Source organism: Eleutherodactylus coqui, chromosome 7, assembly GCF_035609145.1.
Source record: "Eleutherodactylus coqui strain aEleCoq1 chromosome 7, aEleCoq1.hap1, whole genome shotgun sequence".
Taxonomy (NCBI): domain Eukaryota; kingdom Metazoa; phylum Chordata; class Amphibia; order Anura; family Eleutherodactylidae; genus Eleutherodactylus; species Eleutherodactylus coqui.
In genome coordinates, this window is record NC_089843.1 from 94,769,330 (window position 1) to 94,788,621 (window position 19,292).

General features: G+C 43.4%; 1 protein-coding gene across 3 annotated transcripts in view; it reads right to left on the reverse strand.

Annotated features, from left to right (window-relative positions):
- MTUS1 (microtubule associated scaffold protein 1) overlaps nt 1-19,292 on the reverse strand; it is a 184,645-nt gene that overhangs the window by 100,410 nt on the left and 64,943 nt on the right. For all 3 annotated transcript variants that reach the window (XM_066573401.1, XM_066573403.1, XM_066573402.1), the window contains exon 3: nt 18,917-19,100. In XM_066573401.1, the coding sequence (XP_066429498.1) occupies nt 18,917-19,100 (184 nt within the window). The remainder of the gene's footprint in view (nt 1-18,916; nt 19,101-19,292) is intronic.

The window sequence follows — 19,292 nt, forward strand, 5'->3', positions numbered from 1 at the left end:
ACCTCTAAGAAATAAAATTGTGCTGGAGCTGTAGGAAATGTTGTAACATGCAAAACATTACACCCCTGTAGACACCCCTACAGCTCCAGAACAGATAGTCCAGAGGTCCCCACTGATCTTTGCTTATTGTCCTACAGCGATCACATGTCATACATATATGTGACTGCGGCAGCCGATCACTAGCATGTATGGCATATGGCCAAAGGCTAGCGATTGGCATGATCAGGGTAGGACAGCACTGCAATACCTTGCACTGCCACTATGAGAACTAGAGAGTTTGTAAATACAAACCAGCACCACGTGTGACCGTCACTTTATTCAATCTCTTCCCCGCTGCGAGGGATGCAGTTAGGACGAGAGGGAGACTTGTTACCCCTGTTAACAGAATCAGTGGGCGTCTGAGACCCCCACTAATCAGACTTAGCTATCCTGTGTTTAGGTGAAAGTCACTTTTGGGAATACCAGTTTAACAATGTAGTTCCTCTGGAGAGGGAAGTTGTGGTCATACAGGTTCTCACTAGTATGTAACAAAGGAGATGTAACTAGCTAGGGCTGAGCACCCTCTCTTCAAGGCCTCCATAGCAGCGGCATAGTCTTGCCTTTACAGTATATACTGCTCGTTTAACATTACACTATTACTATTATGTTCTATGTGACAATGATGCATGTCATGTGAAATGTTGCAGAGCGCTGAATATTTTAGATATACACCCCACCAGAGACTGGGCGAAATCTTCTCAAAATGTTCCTAACCTCTCGATTTTTTGCCATTATTCCAAACATCTATCTAAATCAAACTGAACTAGAGTACCTTTTTTGACGACCTCGCCTATTACCGCTGCTTTCCAGCCAGGTTCACATTCCCACATTTAAAATAGCTGCTGGGGAGTGCAAAAACTACATCTCCCACAATGCCCTGTTACCAGTTACTGATCAGTGCACATTCATGACTGTACAAGCTGTGTGAAAAATAAGAGTCTGAAGGCACTGAGCATGCCTGACCAGTAAAACAGCAGAGCGTACAGGTCATACCCACTGGATACCGATGGAGGACTAATCAGGAGGAGACCACAGGGAAAGGGATATATCTGCAGTTCTGTAAACATATTCTGCAATATAATGTTTTAACTAGTTTGTTAATCAGTTATGCGTTCAAAAATTCGCGTGACCGAAGCGGGCATCACGGCGGCAAAAACACTGCTAGCAGCGTTTATCCGCTCAAAAAGAGCACTGCCTGCTATTCCCTGCTGCGGCTGTGACAGCTGCAGCAGGGGATTCCTTGGATGTGAAAACCCTGGATGTGACAGCATCCAGGGGTTTCACCTGTGGTCAATGGGCCAGCGGCAGCTGCGGCGGCCCCATTGACATACAGAGAACATCACGATCCTCTGCTACAGCTATGACAGCTGTGGCAGAGGATTTCCTTATCTCCGCGGGGAGTCCCCTCATCACTGAACGCTGACAGCATTGTCACAGTGTCCAGTGACAAGGGGATTCCCCGCGGAGATGAAGACATCCTCGGTCACAGTTGTCACACATTGGAGCCTATCCAACGTGTCACCTCATGCAGTACTGGCTTTAGCCAGCAGAAAGCGCCATTGTATAATAGCAGAAAAAGAGTAAGCCCCCTAGGAAAACCAGGATACAAGGTGGATTGGAAAGGGTTAACGTGACCACAACATTTGCCAAGTTATAAAGTTATCCCCTGTCCACAGGATAAAGGATAACTATGATCTGGGTGGGGGGGGTCCAACTGCTTGGACCCCCATCGAACAGGGAATACGGTTAGTCCTGTATTAAATCGAGCAGAGGTTGTGCAGGTAGACCGCTTCTCCAGTCACATCAATGACAGCGGCGGAGATTGCTGAAGCTCTTGAACTCTAGTCTCCAGCGCCATCACTGAAGTGAATAGAGCAAAACGCCTACATCACCTCTGCCCCATTCTCAGGACTGATGAAGGTCCCAACAGTCAGACTCCAAATGACCATAAAGTTATTCCCTACCCAGTGAGTAGGGAATAACTTTACAACTTGGTGCAACCCCTTTAAACTTGTGTTGCTCTATATACAGGTCATTTACTGTAAACTAAGTTCCTTTGATCTGTAAATAACCACCTCAGGGGATCTACACCCATCTCCAGAATGGGGGTACCCAAGCACCATCCTGCCTGTTAGATGAGCTGCAGTCAACAGAAGTGGCTGTTTGGGCAACTTTCGCTGATCACTTTTATGAGAGCTCTGCCAACAGTCGCACAAGTGGGCTAATTTACTAAAATGTGTCTGATAAATGCCCCCTAAAAACAATTATGCTATGCAATAATATCTACTAACAGCCTGAGAAAACATAATAAAGTATTACTGGCATATAATCTATCACCCTTGGGGATCCCAGGTGACTAATATCATTTAGGACGTTTCTCTTCTTTTGAAGCTTTTAAAGTATGAAATAAACATTGCTGTAAGAATAGTGCAACGTCCACAAAACAAGTGACTAGAAGACAGCAGTGGAGCGACACCCTGTGGCTTTACTATTTTGGTGTCACTATATAGCCTGAGAATAACGGTTAGGCCTCATGTCCACGGGGAAAATCAGGCCTTAGGCCTCATGTCCATGGGCAAAAGAAGAATTAAAATGCGCAGCGGATTTTAACTCTTCTCCTGCCCACGGATCCGCACCCCATAGGGATGCATTGACCACCTGCGGGTAGATAAATACCCGCGGATGGTCAAAAAGGATTTTTTTTTTAAATTGAGCATGAAAAAATATGGACCATGCTCCATTTTCGTGCCGGTCTCCCGCGGGGACCGCTCCCATTGAAACCTATGGAAGCCGTCCGGATCCGCGGGAGACCAAAATCGGAATTTACTAATTCGCTCCGGACCTTCCCTTCGCCGCGGCTTCATCTTCTCTCCGTCGCGGCCGGATCTTTTTCCTTCGGGCCGGCGCATGCGCGGGGCACGCAACCGACGTGCCCTGCGCATCCGCCGGGCCGAAGAAAGAAGATCAGGCCGCGACGGAGAGAAGATGAAGCCGCGGCAAAGGGAAGATCTGGAGCGGGCGAGAGGTGAGTTAATTCTTATTTTTATGTCTCATGTCCGCGGGGCAGGAGGGACCAGCTACAGATTCTCCATGAGGCCTTAGTCTTCTCTGTATAGAAAAGTGCCTTCTTATAATCTGTTTATACCCAGGACTGCACCAGTAACAAGAGGGCATCCGCTGCATCTAGAAGAAAGCAGGTTTTATCGCCAACACAGAAAAGGGTTCTTTACTGTAGAGCAGTGAGACTGTGGAACTCTCTGCCGGAGGAAGTGGCGATGGCAAAATCCATAGAATTTAAAAGGGGACTTGATGTCTTTCTGGAGAGGAAGGATATTATAGGTTATAAATCTAAGGTGAATTGTTAATCCGGGTATACAGGCAGGTAGGAACTATTAGGGGTTGATCCAGGGATTAGTCTGATTGCCATTAAGGAGTCGGGAAGGAATTTTCCCCCAAAAGGGCTAATTGCCTCCTGCCTCTTGTGGTTTTTGCCTTCCTCTGGATCAACAACATGGGAGGATTAATAGGCTGAACTAGATGGACATTGTCTTCATTCGGCCTTACATACTATGTATCCGTCAAGTGTCCGGCTGCATTCATATCTGTATTTTTAATTTAGGTCTTCCATTATAAGAAAAAACAAAAAATAAGGCTGGATCAGTCACATGATGGATACCAATGGCAACCACCCAATAGAGCCTATTGACATAATAGGTTCCATCGTTCTACTGGGGGAAGGGGGGGGGGGGGGGGGAGAGACACCACTGCATGCTGCACTACTTATATTAGCAAATCCAATGAAATCACCAAAAGGCAAATCTGGAGTTTCCAACATAGTTGTTAACCTAACCTTAAAAGGGTTGTCCGAGTAAGGAAACCCATTATCGGGTCCCCTATGCATCACAATAAAAATCGCCGATTACTCACCTCTCCCTGCTCCACCCACCTTCGAATCCGGTTTTCCCGCGACATCACTTTACAGGCTGCAGTCAGCCTGAGACCATCTACAGCAGCCAATAGGCGCTCAGTGATAATGGGGGAGTGTCGTCATTGGCTGATACAATAAGTTTACAGTTTGTTTCCAGACTGTTGCGACAAAGACCATCTGCAGCACAGAGAAGAAAAGTGACAGATACACGGGGGACACCACCGGGGCACAGGGTCTGATTCACTTGTAAGATCTCGCATTCGGAATCCAACCCGGATTTCAAATAAACACTTTCAGGTTCACATATTGAGGTCAAGAAGTGCCTGTAAGACCTCATTCACACGGGTGCAAATCTATTTCGGTCCGTGAATACGCAGCATACTCAAGGACCGAAAATCGGCTATTCTCTGCGTATTACTGGCCTTCTTGCATGTTTATGCGCTGTGCATTTAGGGGCAAAATAGCCCTTTTCTTATGCAAATACGCAATGACTAGGCATGTATGTATTCACAGTGTGTTTGCACAGTAGTTTCATTTACTTCTACAGCCTATTTCAGTACATACTACACACCAAAATAGGACACGCTGTGCTTTTAATTCACACGACTGAAAATTGTGTGAAAATACGCAAATATGCATAACCACACTGAAATCCGTTTTACAGGTGATTAAGGCCAGGCCCATATATAACGCAGCGTATTATCGCCATGTAAGTCAGCCTATCGCCGCGTATGATAGGGATTTTTCACTATGCATGACAAGTATCTCATGAACCAGTGCTGCGCAGTCAGGGCATCATATAGTGTCTTATGTCTCCTTCAAATGAGTGTATTCCAAAACGTATTTGCTGCTGCGCTGTGTTTTTTGCATATGTGCTTGCACCGCTAGTTAACAAGTGCGGGGTAATCAACCCACCCTGATTTAAAAGGCTATTAAGTCAAACAAGGACCCAATACACCCAGGTTTGCCTAGAGCTTTGCGCATACTTGCACACAGATGTGTGCACTTGTTCAGCTCCCATAAATCTCTATGGGGCTCTTTGGTAGGTAAATGCACACAGTAGAGCAGGTACTTTTTTGCGCCCCCACAAACCGCACGTGCAAACCAAAAAAGTAGTGCGAATGAATCCCGCGCACAAAAACGCCCTTATCTGAAGGCGCTCTTAGACTACCGATGTGTACTAATGCAGTGTATACCACGTAGTCGGAGAAGTGCTGCGGACATCTTTGCTCCTCCAGGCTCGGATGGTCACTTTAAAGGGTGCATCGGCACGGTTAGGGAAATGTCCCGGTAGTGTAGAGTTTTCCACATTGCGTTGTCATCTAACACCCTCTACTGCTGAAATACTGCCAGCACAGTAAAGAGCAGCCCATCTAAATAAATTATTAGAGACAGCCTGGAGTTCTACTTCTTTCCAAACTTCCTGTACTGTAATAACCCAAGTCACCGACTACTAACCATAATCTGCTCTGCCTCCAACAGCAGCTGATGCCTATTTGAAGCAGGAATTCATATAACCCTTCTTGTTTTGAACCCAATTTACATTCACATGAAACTAAACGAGAGGGAACGAGACAGTAGAATGCGAGGCCTCTTTTAGACTGGCATCGGGTTATTCGCTAGTAGCATCCAGCAGTTCTGTGCCAAGACAGACCAGAAGTTCACATATGGGTAAGTCTATATTCATACGTAGTGGTCAGGCTGCAGCTCATGGGTGAGAAACATGTGAAGAACCAAATCTGCTTCTGCCACAAGTTGTGGTTTTATGGCTTTGATGGTCTTCACTTGGGCTAGCTGTGGAATCGAGGGCGATTGGGGAATAGAGTTTGCCTTATGCCACACGGTTCACTACCACACGGCAAGAACTGTAGCACAGCCGCTGCATGCAACCACAACTAGGGACCTAGAAGCCCTTTTACACAACTATCATTTATTAATTGTTGTGCGAGACTGAACGATAAAAAAATATATCATATTTGTATGGCGCTAACTTAATCCGCAGCGCTTTCAGGTAATTCATTTATTACCCCCCACCAATCTGGGTGCTCATGTTACCGGTCTTGGAACGATAGAAGGCGGAGTCATCCTTGAGCCGGCTACCTGAACCATTCGGGGATTGAACCAGCAACCTTCAGGTTGTGAAGGATAATTTTTCAGTGTAAACAGTCAACAACTGCATGACTAATGATAATTTGTTTGCTTCTTGTTCGTTGCTCATTTATTCACCATTTGCCAGTAGTTTTGTATAAAAACTGATCGTTCAGTGGATCGCAGACCAGGAAAGGAGGGGAACAGTTTGGCGGTGAATGTTTTTAAAGCCACCAAAACCCCTGCAAACTATTATATGGTTCGGTGTAAACACTCCCGACAGACCAATGATTGACTCAAGCAAAACGACGAAAAATAAACTATCTGCGTGTAAAAGGACGTCGTTAGAAAGCAAACGACTGCGGCATCATTCGCCTGTTCTAATGAATAACAGCTCCATGCAAGAGACCCATTTCTAGAACAAGCTTTTTTCTTTGTTAGTTTTAACCATTTAATTCTCACCGAAAGCAGGTTATTTCAAGAAAAAATGCAACAGATCAATGCGCTACACCTCTGTGCTGATTACCAGGGGACCCCGCCTGCAATGTCCATATGACCCGATAAGGTATATGGACAGAAAGTTTCTTGGTCAGACAAGTGCTTTAAAAATGAGGACCTGCTACATCATCTGACGAGCAGGGTTTGATGTGTATCTGCAGATTCCCCTCACCTCTTTATGTTGGTTGTTTAACACCTTCCATCCTCCAATCACCCACAATACATCTGGGCACTTTGAGTCTGAAACTAGTGCACTGTCAAGTGGACAGCCTCTAATAACTTTTGAACAATTTGTTCAGAATTTCCCGACTTTAAAAAAAAAAAAAGCAGAGCAAGAAAACAGACCCCAAAAGCACAGATGTCAATAAGTCCCTAGGCATTAACCCTTTGCAATCCAATTTTTGATTCAGGGTTTCCTAGAAAGCTCTCTCTTTCTGCCATTATACAATGGTGCCATCTTCTGGCTAGAGCCAGTACTGCAGTACACGACGACATGTCGGAGAGACCACAGACAGAGCGACCAGTAATGTACGGTAAGAATACGCTACCGGATGTCTTCCGACATCAGAGCTGTACAGCCTGCAATCAGAATGTCTGAAGACGTCAGACAGTGGATTGGAAAGGGTTAAAAAAAAATTGCTTTCAGTAAGGCTGCTAACACTAGCATTTTTTTACTGCATATTACACACGCAGGGTTTTACACGCCTAAGACGCGGTAACTAATTTTACATTACTGGCGATTGTGCCTCACACACATTGCACGAAATGTGCGTTAAAAAAAAGTGGCATGCTCTATCTTTGTGCGTATTAAGTGCCAAGATGGTGTATGCGGATTTGTCAGCATGCAGCAGTAGGCAATACACATGGTATGTGTCGGCAAACATGCGTGTGAGAGCGGCAAACAAAATACATCTGCAGATACAATATACTGACATTAAAATTTAGGACTTATCCACACAGGCCTTTTCATTAAATTACGGATTCATTTTTAATTAGACCAAACTTGTACAGAAATTGAACACATTGATTTCAGTTCTATTCACATTAACTTTTTTTCAATTTTTTTACATTTGGATGAATAGTTCAGGTTTTAATAAACTGCAGCATGTCCTATCTTGGTCCAATTCTTGGATGAGAAAAGTTCCTTCAAGTCAATGAGCATTAAAAAAAAAAAAAACGGATTGAACTCACATGATACAAGTGCAATATGTTTTTAGCACATGTAACTGGAAAACAAAATGAAAGTGAGCAAACTGTGTAAACATCTACGGCCACTTTCACATGGCAGTATTTTGGTCAGTATGTTACATGGTTTCTCGCAAGCCACAAGGCAGGCGTGGATAGTGAACGCGGAGCAAGTTCAAACTTTTTCTTTATATTATTGCTCAGTGTAGGTTTCACTCCTGACTTTGGTTAAAATATGGCGGCAAACTCTGCCCCAAGGTGAAGGGGAGCTTGGGAGGAGGAGCTGGGTTGGACCTTCCCAAACGCTGGAATAAGTCTTTTGCCCTTACTCAAATGGTCGAGTTCTTGTGGCCTTGAGGAGCTTCGTTTTAAACTTCTCTCAGTGGTACAGAACCCCTTTCCAACTACATAAATTGTACCCATGGGTCTCTGGCCTATGCTGGAGGTGCTCTACTGCACCAGGACGCATGCTTCATATCTGATGCGATTGCTCCATGGAAGCTCCCTTGCGGCAGGACATCTCAGCCTTCTAAAAAATAATGTTAACATCGTCAACACATGCTCCTTGGGTCTCTCAAATCAAAAAGGGTCCCCTGAGACATTTTATCATGGCTGCAAGACCGATAATGCCTAGGCTTAGGTCAGCTACTCCCCCATCCAAACTTATGGGGTAAGGCCTTGGATTCACTAATGGTCCTTATGGAAGGTGCATTTAGATATATGGAAGAGCAAAGATCTTTGGAGAGCATGGCCATTTTCAACTTCTACTCCACTTGTGCCATATGGCTAGACTTAAGTGATTCACCTGCTTTTTTTGACCTAAATGTACCGTTCAGTCTTAACCCTTTCCAATCCACTGTCTGGTGTCTAAAGACATTCTGATTGAAGGCTGTACAGCTCCGATGTCATAAGACGTCCAGCAGGGTATTCTTCCTGTAGATTACTGGCTGCTCTGTTGTCAGGGGCCTCTCCAGCATGTCTCATACCATAGTACTGGCTCTAGCCAGCGGATGGAGCCATTGTATAATGGCAGAAAGAGAAGCCCCCCAGGAAACCCTGAATCCAAAATTAGACTGCAAAGGGTTAAATCATACTCTAAAGTAGCGTCACAGGCCTAGACTCCATACTTCTTTCTGACCCTCTCTTGACTTTTACTGTTGAGTTGTACTACGGTATGTAGTTGAATGTGCCGGTATTTCACCATTTCTTATCGGTCATCTAGAGGATCGCCGGTCTTCAATTACTATATCGCATATTGTTTTAGAACATTTTTGTGCTATGAGATTCCGAAATCACACTTCCTGAACCCTAAAATATGGGAGGCAAAATACTGACCAAATACTGCCATGTGAAAGTGGCCTTATGGCTCATACACATTTGCGCTGTGGGTTCAGTTTTCCAGCTTCATTATAGGAGCAGGGAAACCACCTGACTGGACCAATCTTAGGACCGGACCAAATGGTGCTAAAAGCTCCCACAGCTAACGGTTCATTCGGTTTGCATCCAGCATTTTACAGAACGGGATAGTGTTCCATGCAACGTTACTTTATCCCGTATGAACAGAATTCAGTGATGGAGGCTCTAAAAAGAACCCCTAACACTGATGTGAACGAGCCTTTACTCATTGAAAAGCATATAATAGAAAAAAAGTCTGCATGTCCAACAAATAAACTAGGTGTGAAGGTGGACAATCTAGTACTGCTGCAACCAAATTCCCCAACACACGCTTCAGCACTCCTTCACCCTCTGGCTAGGCTCACACAACTGTATTCGAACTACGTATTACACAGACTCTGTACACCAGTGTGATATGTGGTACCTCGCAGGCCCCTACGCAGATCTGTTCACATTAGCGTGTCGGAAAGGTGTAATCCACAAGCGCAAAATAGAGAGCAGTATAAACGCGGGGTAGAGGCCATTGTTCTCCCTTGTTGCATATATACCTGTATGTATGCCAAGGACTTTGCCTTTTTATATGGTTAGTATAAACATGTATGTATTTTTATGCAGATATTCTATGTGTACGAGCCCTGATGTGTTACTGTAATTACTCATTTGAAAACCTCTTTAGAGCTTATTACACTTGAAGTCACATGACCCTCTACATGACATGTTTGTTGCCTCCTCTGTACTCAAGACGGCACTACACTACCTTTATAAGGTAATAAGTCATCTCAGGGCAGTTCAATGTAATTTGTATATTTATGATTACATTCGTTTAACTGCAAAATGACTGTAGAATTACGATGTGCATGCCCATAATGCACCCCTCCAATGTTATCCACACCATTTGCAGCATGAGCATTGTGAATACACTTAGAGGACCTGCTGTTTCGCCTTGGGAGTGCTCCTTCTCCGTCGGCTGTTTCTAGCCTCCTCCAGCAGCTGAAGATTGCCCCATGTAGCTCTTTATTGGGCCTTCAATTATTGGAAAGGGCCAGAAACAGGCGACAAAGCAGGGGCACTCTGAAGGCGAAAGTGCGGGTCCTCTTTAAAGGGGTGGTCCAAGTTGCAGGTTCTTAGTAAAAAATGCAGCAAGTGAAGCCCAGGCATATACTCCCCTCTGACATTGTGTCCTGCGCCGCTGCTCCTAGTCTCTCCTCCGACATTACATTTACATGCTGCCCCAGCCTGTTTACAGGACATCACAGGTACTGCAGCCAACAGAGCTCCGTGAAGGATTGCTGAGTTCGGTTATGGCATCTCATAAACCACCTTAGACTGCAGGCTGTAAATAGGGCAGCGGAGGACAGAGCAGCGGCGCAGTACACAGCAGGAGCGGTATATGCCTTGGAGCACCCCTTTAAAGGGGTTGTCTCGCAGCAAGTGGGGTTATACACTTCTGTATGGCCATATTAATGCACTTTGTAATGTACATCGTGCATTAATTATGAGCCATACAGAAGTTATTCACTAACCTGCTCCGTTGATGGCGTCCACGTCTCCATGGCTCCGTCTAATTTCGCTGGCTTCTTGCTTTTTTAGACGCGCTTGCGCTGTGCGGTCTTCTGCCTGGTGAATGGGGCCGCTCGTGCCTGAGAGCTGCTCACCGCGTCGTCATCGTAGCTCCGCCCCGTCACGTGTGCCGATTCCAGCCAATCAGAAGGCTGGAATCGGCAATGGAACGCAAGGAAGGAGAAGAAAATCCACGGTGCACCATGGGAGAAGACCAGCGGTCCACCGTGGGAGAAGACCAGCGGCGCCATCTTTAAAAGAAGAATAGAAGCAGCTGCAGAACGCTGATGCAGGTAAGTGCAATGTGCTTGTTAAAAACTAACCTATGCTTTCTTTTTAACAGGGCAGAATGCGGGGGTAAGTGAAAAACATTTTTTTTCGCTTTCGCCGCGAGACAACCCCTTTAAGAAACTTTTAATCTGCAGCATGTCAATTTATGCTGTGAATTTGGAACGGACTTCACGCCTTTAAAATAAGCTAATATGCAGCCAATTGTACTGCAAAAAAATCCACCACAAGTGAATGTTGAGAACCCTTATATGATGCACTTATTACTTTAGTTTATGGGTGCAATCCCAGGTAACATACAAGCAGTGCTCCTAACGGAATGACATTTTTCCTTAGAACAGAAACTACTGACAGTAACCACTAGGTGGCAGTGGTTGTATAACCTAATATACATAGATTGCTACTTTACCATATTAGAGGATTCTGCTATGCTATGGATATCTGATCCTCAGATTATTCCAGTTACTACCCTGCACAGCTCAGAGCAGCAGGCATTACACTGAAGGGATGGTATTGATGTGCACAGAGCCCCCGAGGAAGCCTGCGCCATATTACCACTGCTGGATGTATTTTCTTTTAATATGGTTATTTAGAAAAATCTATAGTGAATTATTTCAGAAAGTGTACCTGCAGCTATATACCAGAATACTGATAGACATTACAGTAAGGGACCTCCCACCCTTTTGCTACAGTGTGACTAAACTGCAAAAGAGGAGAAAGTATAGGCAACCGGAGCGGATTCCAATAAATGTATCATTAAAGCTCTTCCATACATTGTGTCTAACAAATCCATTGGAGTATGTTCTACTGTTACGTGTGGTCTGTATATATGACTCCAAATTTGGAAACTGAGTAGAAAACTCACTTAGGAAACTGTCAGCCGTGATGAATATAAGGAAGATGGAACAAAAGCTCCGCAGCGCCATTTACCCTGTTTCCCTGAAAATAAGACAGCGTCTTAAATTTAATGCTCCAATAGATTTTACTTTTTTACATGTATAGCTGCCTGGACACTATTTACATTGTCTTTTTATTAACTCTAACTAGGGCTCAATTTTGAGTAGGGCTTATATTTAAAAGCATCCTTGAAAATCCTGAAAAATAATGCTAGGCCTTATTTTTGGGGAAGGTCTTCTTTTCATGGAACAGGGTATTGGATGGCGAAATTCCTGCAAATCAATGTCTGACCCTTTATACAGGTCTTTGAAACAATCATTGGGAAATGAAAACCAAGCCAGAATAACCATATACAGACTGTTTCGGGGTTTTTGCCCCTTAGTGTGCAGTAGGATTCTGGCTTGGCTAGTGAGAGGCCTATGATGTCAGGAGGGGTATCAACACTCCTTAAGGAGAGCATCTAGAAGCTTTGATAAATTCACTTAGGTGGCCTGTATCACCACTCTTAAGGCTTATTCACAAGAAAGCATGGTCAGCCCCCATGCTGTCCAAGCCTACAGTTGATTGGAGTCTGTTAGTACAGGGACCTGTAATAGTCAATTAGGTTGCAGTTTATCCTATTCTTCTCTATTTCCACCGATAGGACATGTAATGTTAAAGGGATATTCCAGAGACTGGATTTTTTTCATGTTTTCACCCATCCATTGGATAGGTAAAAGGTGATTGGTGAAGGTCCAATACTGGAACCCCCACCCATCTTGAGAACAGGGGTTCTGTGACCCCATTCCTCCTCAGTCCACCCTCCAGAGCGAAGATGAGATTTAATAGACGATCACATATGTGCAGACTGCTCCATTAATTTTCATTGGGACTGACAGAATAAAAAGCGCTTGGCAATTTCTGTCAACTCTATTCGAATGACTGGAGTGGCAAGCTGCACATGTACATCCAGGGGTTTTTTTTCCATCAGACGTCACTGCAAAATTAGTGGGTCTCAGCGGTTGGACCACCACTGAACTATTAGTTTTAACTTTCAGTGGATGTACGAAAACATGAAAAGTGTCTAATCTCTGGAATACCCCTCTTTAAGGGCTTCAAAACATTGGACAGCGAGCAGATAGGTCTGTGTGCCATTTTTGTTCTATGCCCACTTTTTGTTGACCACACACAAGGCACACCCCTGTGAATTCAACTTAAGAATACAGACACGTTGCTGCTTTTGAAAACCACGTATTAGCTCAGTTTTCAACTTATTGGCCACAAAGCAGGTACAATGATAGAGGCACAAGGGAACAGAACAGGTAAAGAATGTGACCCAACAGGAGGATGGAGAGTTTGTGTAGATCGGGAAAATAGCGGGTTACTAAAAAAGCAAGGAGACAAAAGGATGTCCGTCACAAAACTTTGCAGAGACAAGTCATGGATGGACAGAGTCATCATGGCCGTCTAGCCCAAGTGGAAAAGACAAGAAATGGTGCAGAATTACAGTCTAAAGGGGCATCACATGAGTCTTTAAATATAAATTTACTGTAAATCACTTATGATCTGTAGAGCGCCTGTGTAGAACTGGTATCATTGGCCACAGCAGTCACATGTCCTGGTCAGCACCAATCAGGAAGGACATAGGGGTTGTGAAGAAATTTTAAGTAGTGTGAACCTTAAGAAAAATAGTTTCCATAACCTGCTGATAGCATAGAAAGCCATGGATTCAGCAGTCCCATCAAGATGACAGATAATGTTATAAAGGGTGCCAAATATAGAAGTGCAGGAATTGGGGGAGATTAGAATATTGGTTAAGAGAGGATTGTCTGTACTCAACGCCAAGGCTACATCAAAAAAGCTGATCAGTATCAGATGAGAGAACTAGTTCTGGCTTTCTCACCAATGGTGCTATTAAACACTAAAGAACAAGGTGGTAAGCTGTATGTTGCTCATTAAAAATGTTATAAGGGGGGCATCATCTATAGTGCGGATGTTCTGACAAGTATGGAAGAAAGCCCAGAGACTTAATGGAATCTAAGATATGGCATTATTCAGGAGAAAGCGGCCTTAGGCTTCCGTTCACATGAACGCGCTGGCCAACGTGCATTTTTCACGCGGATGTTGAGTTTTTCATTCAAAACCACCTCGCATCACTTCTGTGAAATTGCGATCGTAGAGCATGTGTTCCATACCCGTCAGAAGATGGCAAGTGTTTCCCAATTATTTAAATGGGAAACATCACATTGCACAATACGCAAGAGCCATGCGAGGTCTTTTAAGGTCCTATTGGAAACAATGGGTGAGGCGTTTGAGGTAATGCCAGATGATATGACACGCTGTAATTTTTATTCTCATAGAATCCATGCAAGGGGAAAAAATAAAATAAAAATTAAAAACAAAATCGCTCATGTGAATACCACCATTCAAAAGAATGTAGTTTATATTCATGTGAAGTTTATTTTTGAGTCTCGCAACGTACAAAACTCATGCAATTCCCTCCGATGTGAATATACCCAAGGATGCACTTACGTGGGCGATTTTCCTGAATGATTTCTGTGCGTCGTGAGACGCACCAAAGTACCATAAGAAGAGAAGCCAATGGTTCTCAGTGGAGGTATTCACATGCGCAACTTTTTACTCACAAGAGACAAATTGCGACATATCCTATTTTGGGTGATTCTGTTGAATAATGACCCATTATTCCCTATGGGAGCAGAATAAAAATAAATGTTGCATCGCCCGCACACAGACATGCAAGTCTCATGGGACTATTATACAACTTTTCTCCCGAAGGGAATAATGGTAGTTTTTCAGGCATGATGTGATTTTCACATAACACATGGCACTTGCATAAAACCCGCGAGTTGGCAAGTGCGGTATCAGTCTGAGTTTCCCGGACCATTCTTGCACTTGCCCGTGACGACGCACCCTCGTTAAGAGATGATTAATTTTACTTTTCTATTCTAGAGCCTAGGTTAAAAAACAAGGGATGAAGGGGTAAGGGGCAGTATTATTAAATAACCAAGAAAAAAAAGGAAAAACTTAATTCTCACCTGGGAGGGTTGTGCTAAATATGAGCGCAACCACATAGAAGCACTTCAAGGGAATGAATGAAGATGTTGATCCATCTCTGCCATACGTGAGCTGCGAGGCTTGGTCTGGTTCTCCAGGAGAGCCTTTCCCAGGGCTTTAAACCCGGTAGACAATAAGAACTAGTCAAAAGCCAACTAGGTGCTGCTCCTACAATTACCACTAACCAAGTTGCCAAAACCACTTGGAATTCAATAGAAGTTTTATTTAGTATAAGGATAAAGCAAAATAGAAACTATAGGTATTAATCCGGGATTGGGGGCTTCCTTGGGCCTGAGGATAAAAGATATTAACCCTTTCCAATCTACTTTATATCCTGGTTTTCCTAGGGGGGCTTACTCTTTTTCTGCTATTATACAACGGCACTATCTGCTGGCTAAAGCCAGTACTGCATGAGGTGACACGTTTGATAGGCTCCAACAGCAGAGAGGCTGGCAATATACAGTAAGAGAACCCCGATGAACGTCTTCCAACATCGGAGCTGTACAGCCTTAAATCATAATGTCTTCAGACGTCAGTGGATTGGAAAGGGTTAAATTCCAAGTAGTTGTGACAAGTCAGTCAGTTATGGTTGTAAGATCAGCACCTAGTTCGGCTAGTGTCGGGCTGTTTCTTAGTACCTGGGGTACTGCTAGTAGTGGTCAAAGAAGAAAAAAAAGGGAAGACATTTTTGAGAACGTTTACCTGCTGTAGAAGGGGCAATTGTAAATCTTAAGTGATTACAAAAGTATATTGTAGTAGTCCCTAAGGAGATGACCATCTCCAAAACACACTGAATGCCAATTGCTTATTACCGATGGGGCTGCAGCATCACACACTATTTGCCAGATTATTCTTATGGTAAAGCATGTTGATAGGCTGGGGCACTGGACATGGTTAACTGGACAAACTTCATCCCATTTCAATTACATTACGAGCAGACAAGAAATATTTTCTGTATTTATGTACTTCTCTCCTGGACGGCAAACAGTGGTGATACAGGTCAAATGTTTTCAGCCATTTTTATTAGGGGAGCACAAACAATGTTTGATATCTATGACAAGCTGTCATCTGGAAAGAAATTGGCCAATAGTCCATGAAAGATCTTTACAGGAAAGTGTTTGAGAACATTCGCGGAAAGATTCCTCAACCATCTAAGCATCACTGAACACATAAGGCAAATCTGAATGGCTAATGGCCAGTAAGGAACGAAATGTATACATCTGCATGGGTTTAACAATCACCCAATGGTGGTTAAAGCATCAACCTACCTCTATGTTGAGCATCATATGGTTTAACTTCTATTTTTTTTTTTTTTTTTTTTTTTTTAACTATACCATGTTGGACTAAATGCCTATGGTCACCTTTAGTCTAGCAGACCGATCCAGATCCAACCGATCCAGATCACAGCCAGAATGGCTGCAAAGTCAATGTTTTACTGGATTTTGCCAGTGGCTGAAGACATTCTGTCACCAGATTCATGAAGTTGGACTCTGAGCTAAGCTTCAAGTCACAGAGGTAGACTGTCTACTTCTCCCCACCTGCATCATGCAGATTGACAGCTCTCTCCCCTTCTGTGTATAAGGAGACAGCTGTCAACCCAGCTGGCATGGCACAGCTCAGAGTCAAACTTCATGAACCTGGTTACAGAATACCTTTAGCAATGGTTGACAACCACCATAAAAATCATAAACCCCTATGGATATAAAATGGAGCTTACTCCCTTTCCAGAAGATTTCTGCATTTTAAACATACTATATTAAAATAGTTCTATGTTCCACACAACATCCTATAGTCTCGCATCAAGCTTTCCTCACAAACGGTTTTCTTTAATGTAACAGATTTTTTTTAAAATCCCCTTTCACAGAATAAGCCCTATATAATAAGATTACACACCATTTCAGTGTGACATACTGTAGTATAGATGAGCAAACATTAACTTATCAGGTTACATAACCATTAACACCTAGTACTAATATTTCATAACAGACATCTGTTTGGCACCTCTCCCTGGAACAACTTAAATCAAAACACAAAAATCTTGTTCCAATATTCATCAACATGCCTGTTCATGCAATATGTAAAGATATTACACGGCCATACCAGAAACAAAAATTTACTACAAAAAAAAAAACCTCAGGTCATAAAGCAACTTTCTGTAAAGTCAATAGAACAAACTTTGTAATTCATCCTAGAGAAAAATGAACCTCTCTCCACCAATCAGGCATCCCCAGTCATCCTCTACTTGCAGTAAAACAGACCCAGATGCTGATGGATCTAGTAAATGTCCCATCTCACCCCAGTGATGAGTTCACATCTGCACGGCTTAGATGTAGTCCATGCTGCAGCTTAAATTGTGCTATAGAAAGTTAAAGGCCTTTACATGGGTGACATTGGCACCCAATCATTGTCCAAGGTGCGCACAGCGATCACCCGAACAACTAAAAACACACTTTTATGTGGCCATAGAAATTTGTCTACATCTTCCTGGTGTAAACAGGGGATGTACTGCCGACAAGGTTAAGTGGAGGGGAGAATGAACTACGGCTTGTATGAAGACCCTCACAATCAATGCTACATAACACTTAAAGTAAACAAGCATTAATTGACTTATTACATCTTCAGTCAATGTTCATTAAGGGCCTTTTATCTGCCTACATAAAAGGACCCTTAGAGAAGCAGACTCCTATCTGTGGGTCTTTTATGGGAGACATAGCTCCTAGTCTCCAACCCCTGCTCAGTCGATAGACTTCTATGGGATATTGTAATCTGATCCCTCAGTGCAGCTGAAGATGTTCTATTCTGTTGTATGGAGGTCACTGACCTTTAAGTTAGTGAATATGCAATGAGACGGCAAGGAGGAAAAGAGCTAGATAAGTTAAGAAAAAGGCATTTTCCTTAAGATAATGCTTATCAAAGTTGGCTTACTTGTGCCATTTATGGAAAGTTTTTTTTAATACTCAAGTAGAATGTAGACTAAGCCAAATAACAAATAATCCAAAGATGAAAAAGTCTGTATTTAACAGGAATTTACATCTGACAATGATTGAGGAACTTGTTGGCACAGCTACAGGGAACCTCATCAACATTTAACGTTTTTAGCGCGTGCCTTGCAAATAATCATAATGTACTGATGGCCGTATAAGGTAAAACAGAAAAAAAAAACAAGTGTCAGTGCAGGGAAAAACTGCAGTCAGTCTGGTGGGGGAGTCTGTGCCCTGCGGAGTTCCCTTACATCCTCAAGAGAACCTGACAGCATAACCCACAGGCACTATGAACTCCGGACAGACAAGTACAGCGCAGCCGTGGAGGTTTTATCCTAAAATGTAGCAGCATTTCAGAAACAAAGAATAAATGTTTAGAAAATTTGCTGAGAGTGGGATTTATAGTTATGGGGCCAGGCCAGGCTGGCTGGACCACCTACAGAGATCTCTACCAGTTAATGTATGGGAAGGACCCCGTCAACCTAGGTGATCTGGACGGGGAGAAGCCAGCCTAAGCCCCACTATGACAACTCAGTGCCAATTTTGTAAGTATATTTCAGAATAAAATATATACATGGCTGCAATGTACATTGCGGTCCCAAGGTATTGCCGCCTGTGGCTTACGCAGCATGAACCTGGTGACCAGTTCCTTTAGGATGGGGTTCAGACGGGGCGGTTTTGTTGCAGAATTTCCATGTGGAACATCCGCACGGATATTTCGCGGCATTTACTGTAACAGCAAAGTGGATGCGATTTTGAAAATCTTGTCCACGAGATGCCTGTCAAATGTTATAATCGTATCCACTTTTATAATTCATCTCATCTCAATGAGGGGGCAAATTCTGCACAGGATGGTGCAGATCGTCAGACAGGCTTTCTGCTGCCGAATGTTCGCAACGGACATTCCTCTGTAAATCAGCCCCCGTGTGGACGCAGCCTTAAAGTTCCACTGTGTGCACTAAAATTAAGTAATGCAATAACCAAAATTCACCAGGGCTCTTACCAACGGTTGGCTGCTGGTTTGCCTTAAGAGGAGACGACACTCTGACAGTGACCACATTCTTCGTTAGACTTCCTCGCCTCAGCTCAGCAGGATGGAGTCTGGCTTTGGCTGTGTAGACTTGAGAGTTTGTACTTTTCAGACAGGAGAGCAGCTCTTTAGGTAAATTCTTGCTTGGTGTGGTTATCTTTGTAGGAAAAACAAAGTAAATGAAATTAAGACTTTTTCCCGTTTAGGTTATGTGCATCAACAAATAGGCAATTTATGGCAAATGGTTAAATGCAGAGATAAACATAATTTCCATACAGTATTCCAAATAAAATGCATAATTACTATTACAACTGTAGTGTACTACACAATGCTACATGGTTTCTATATT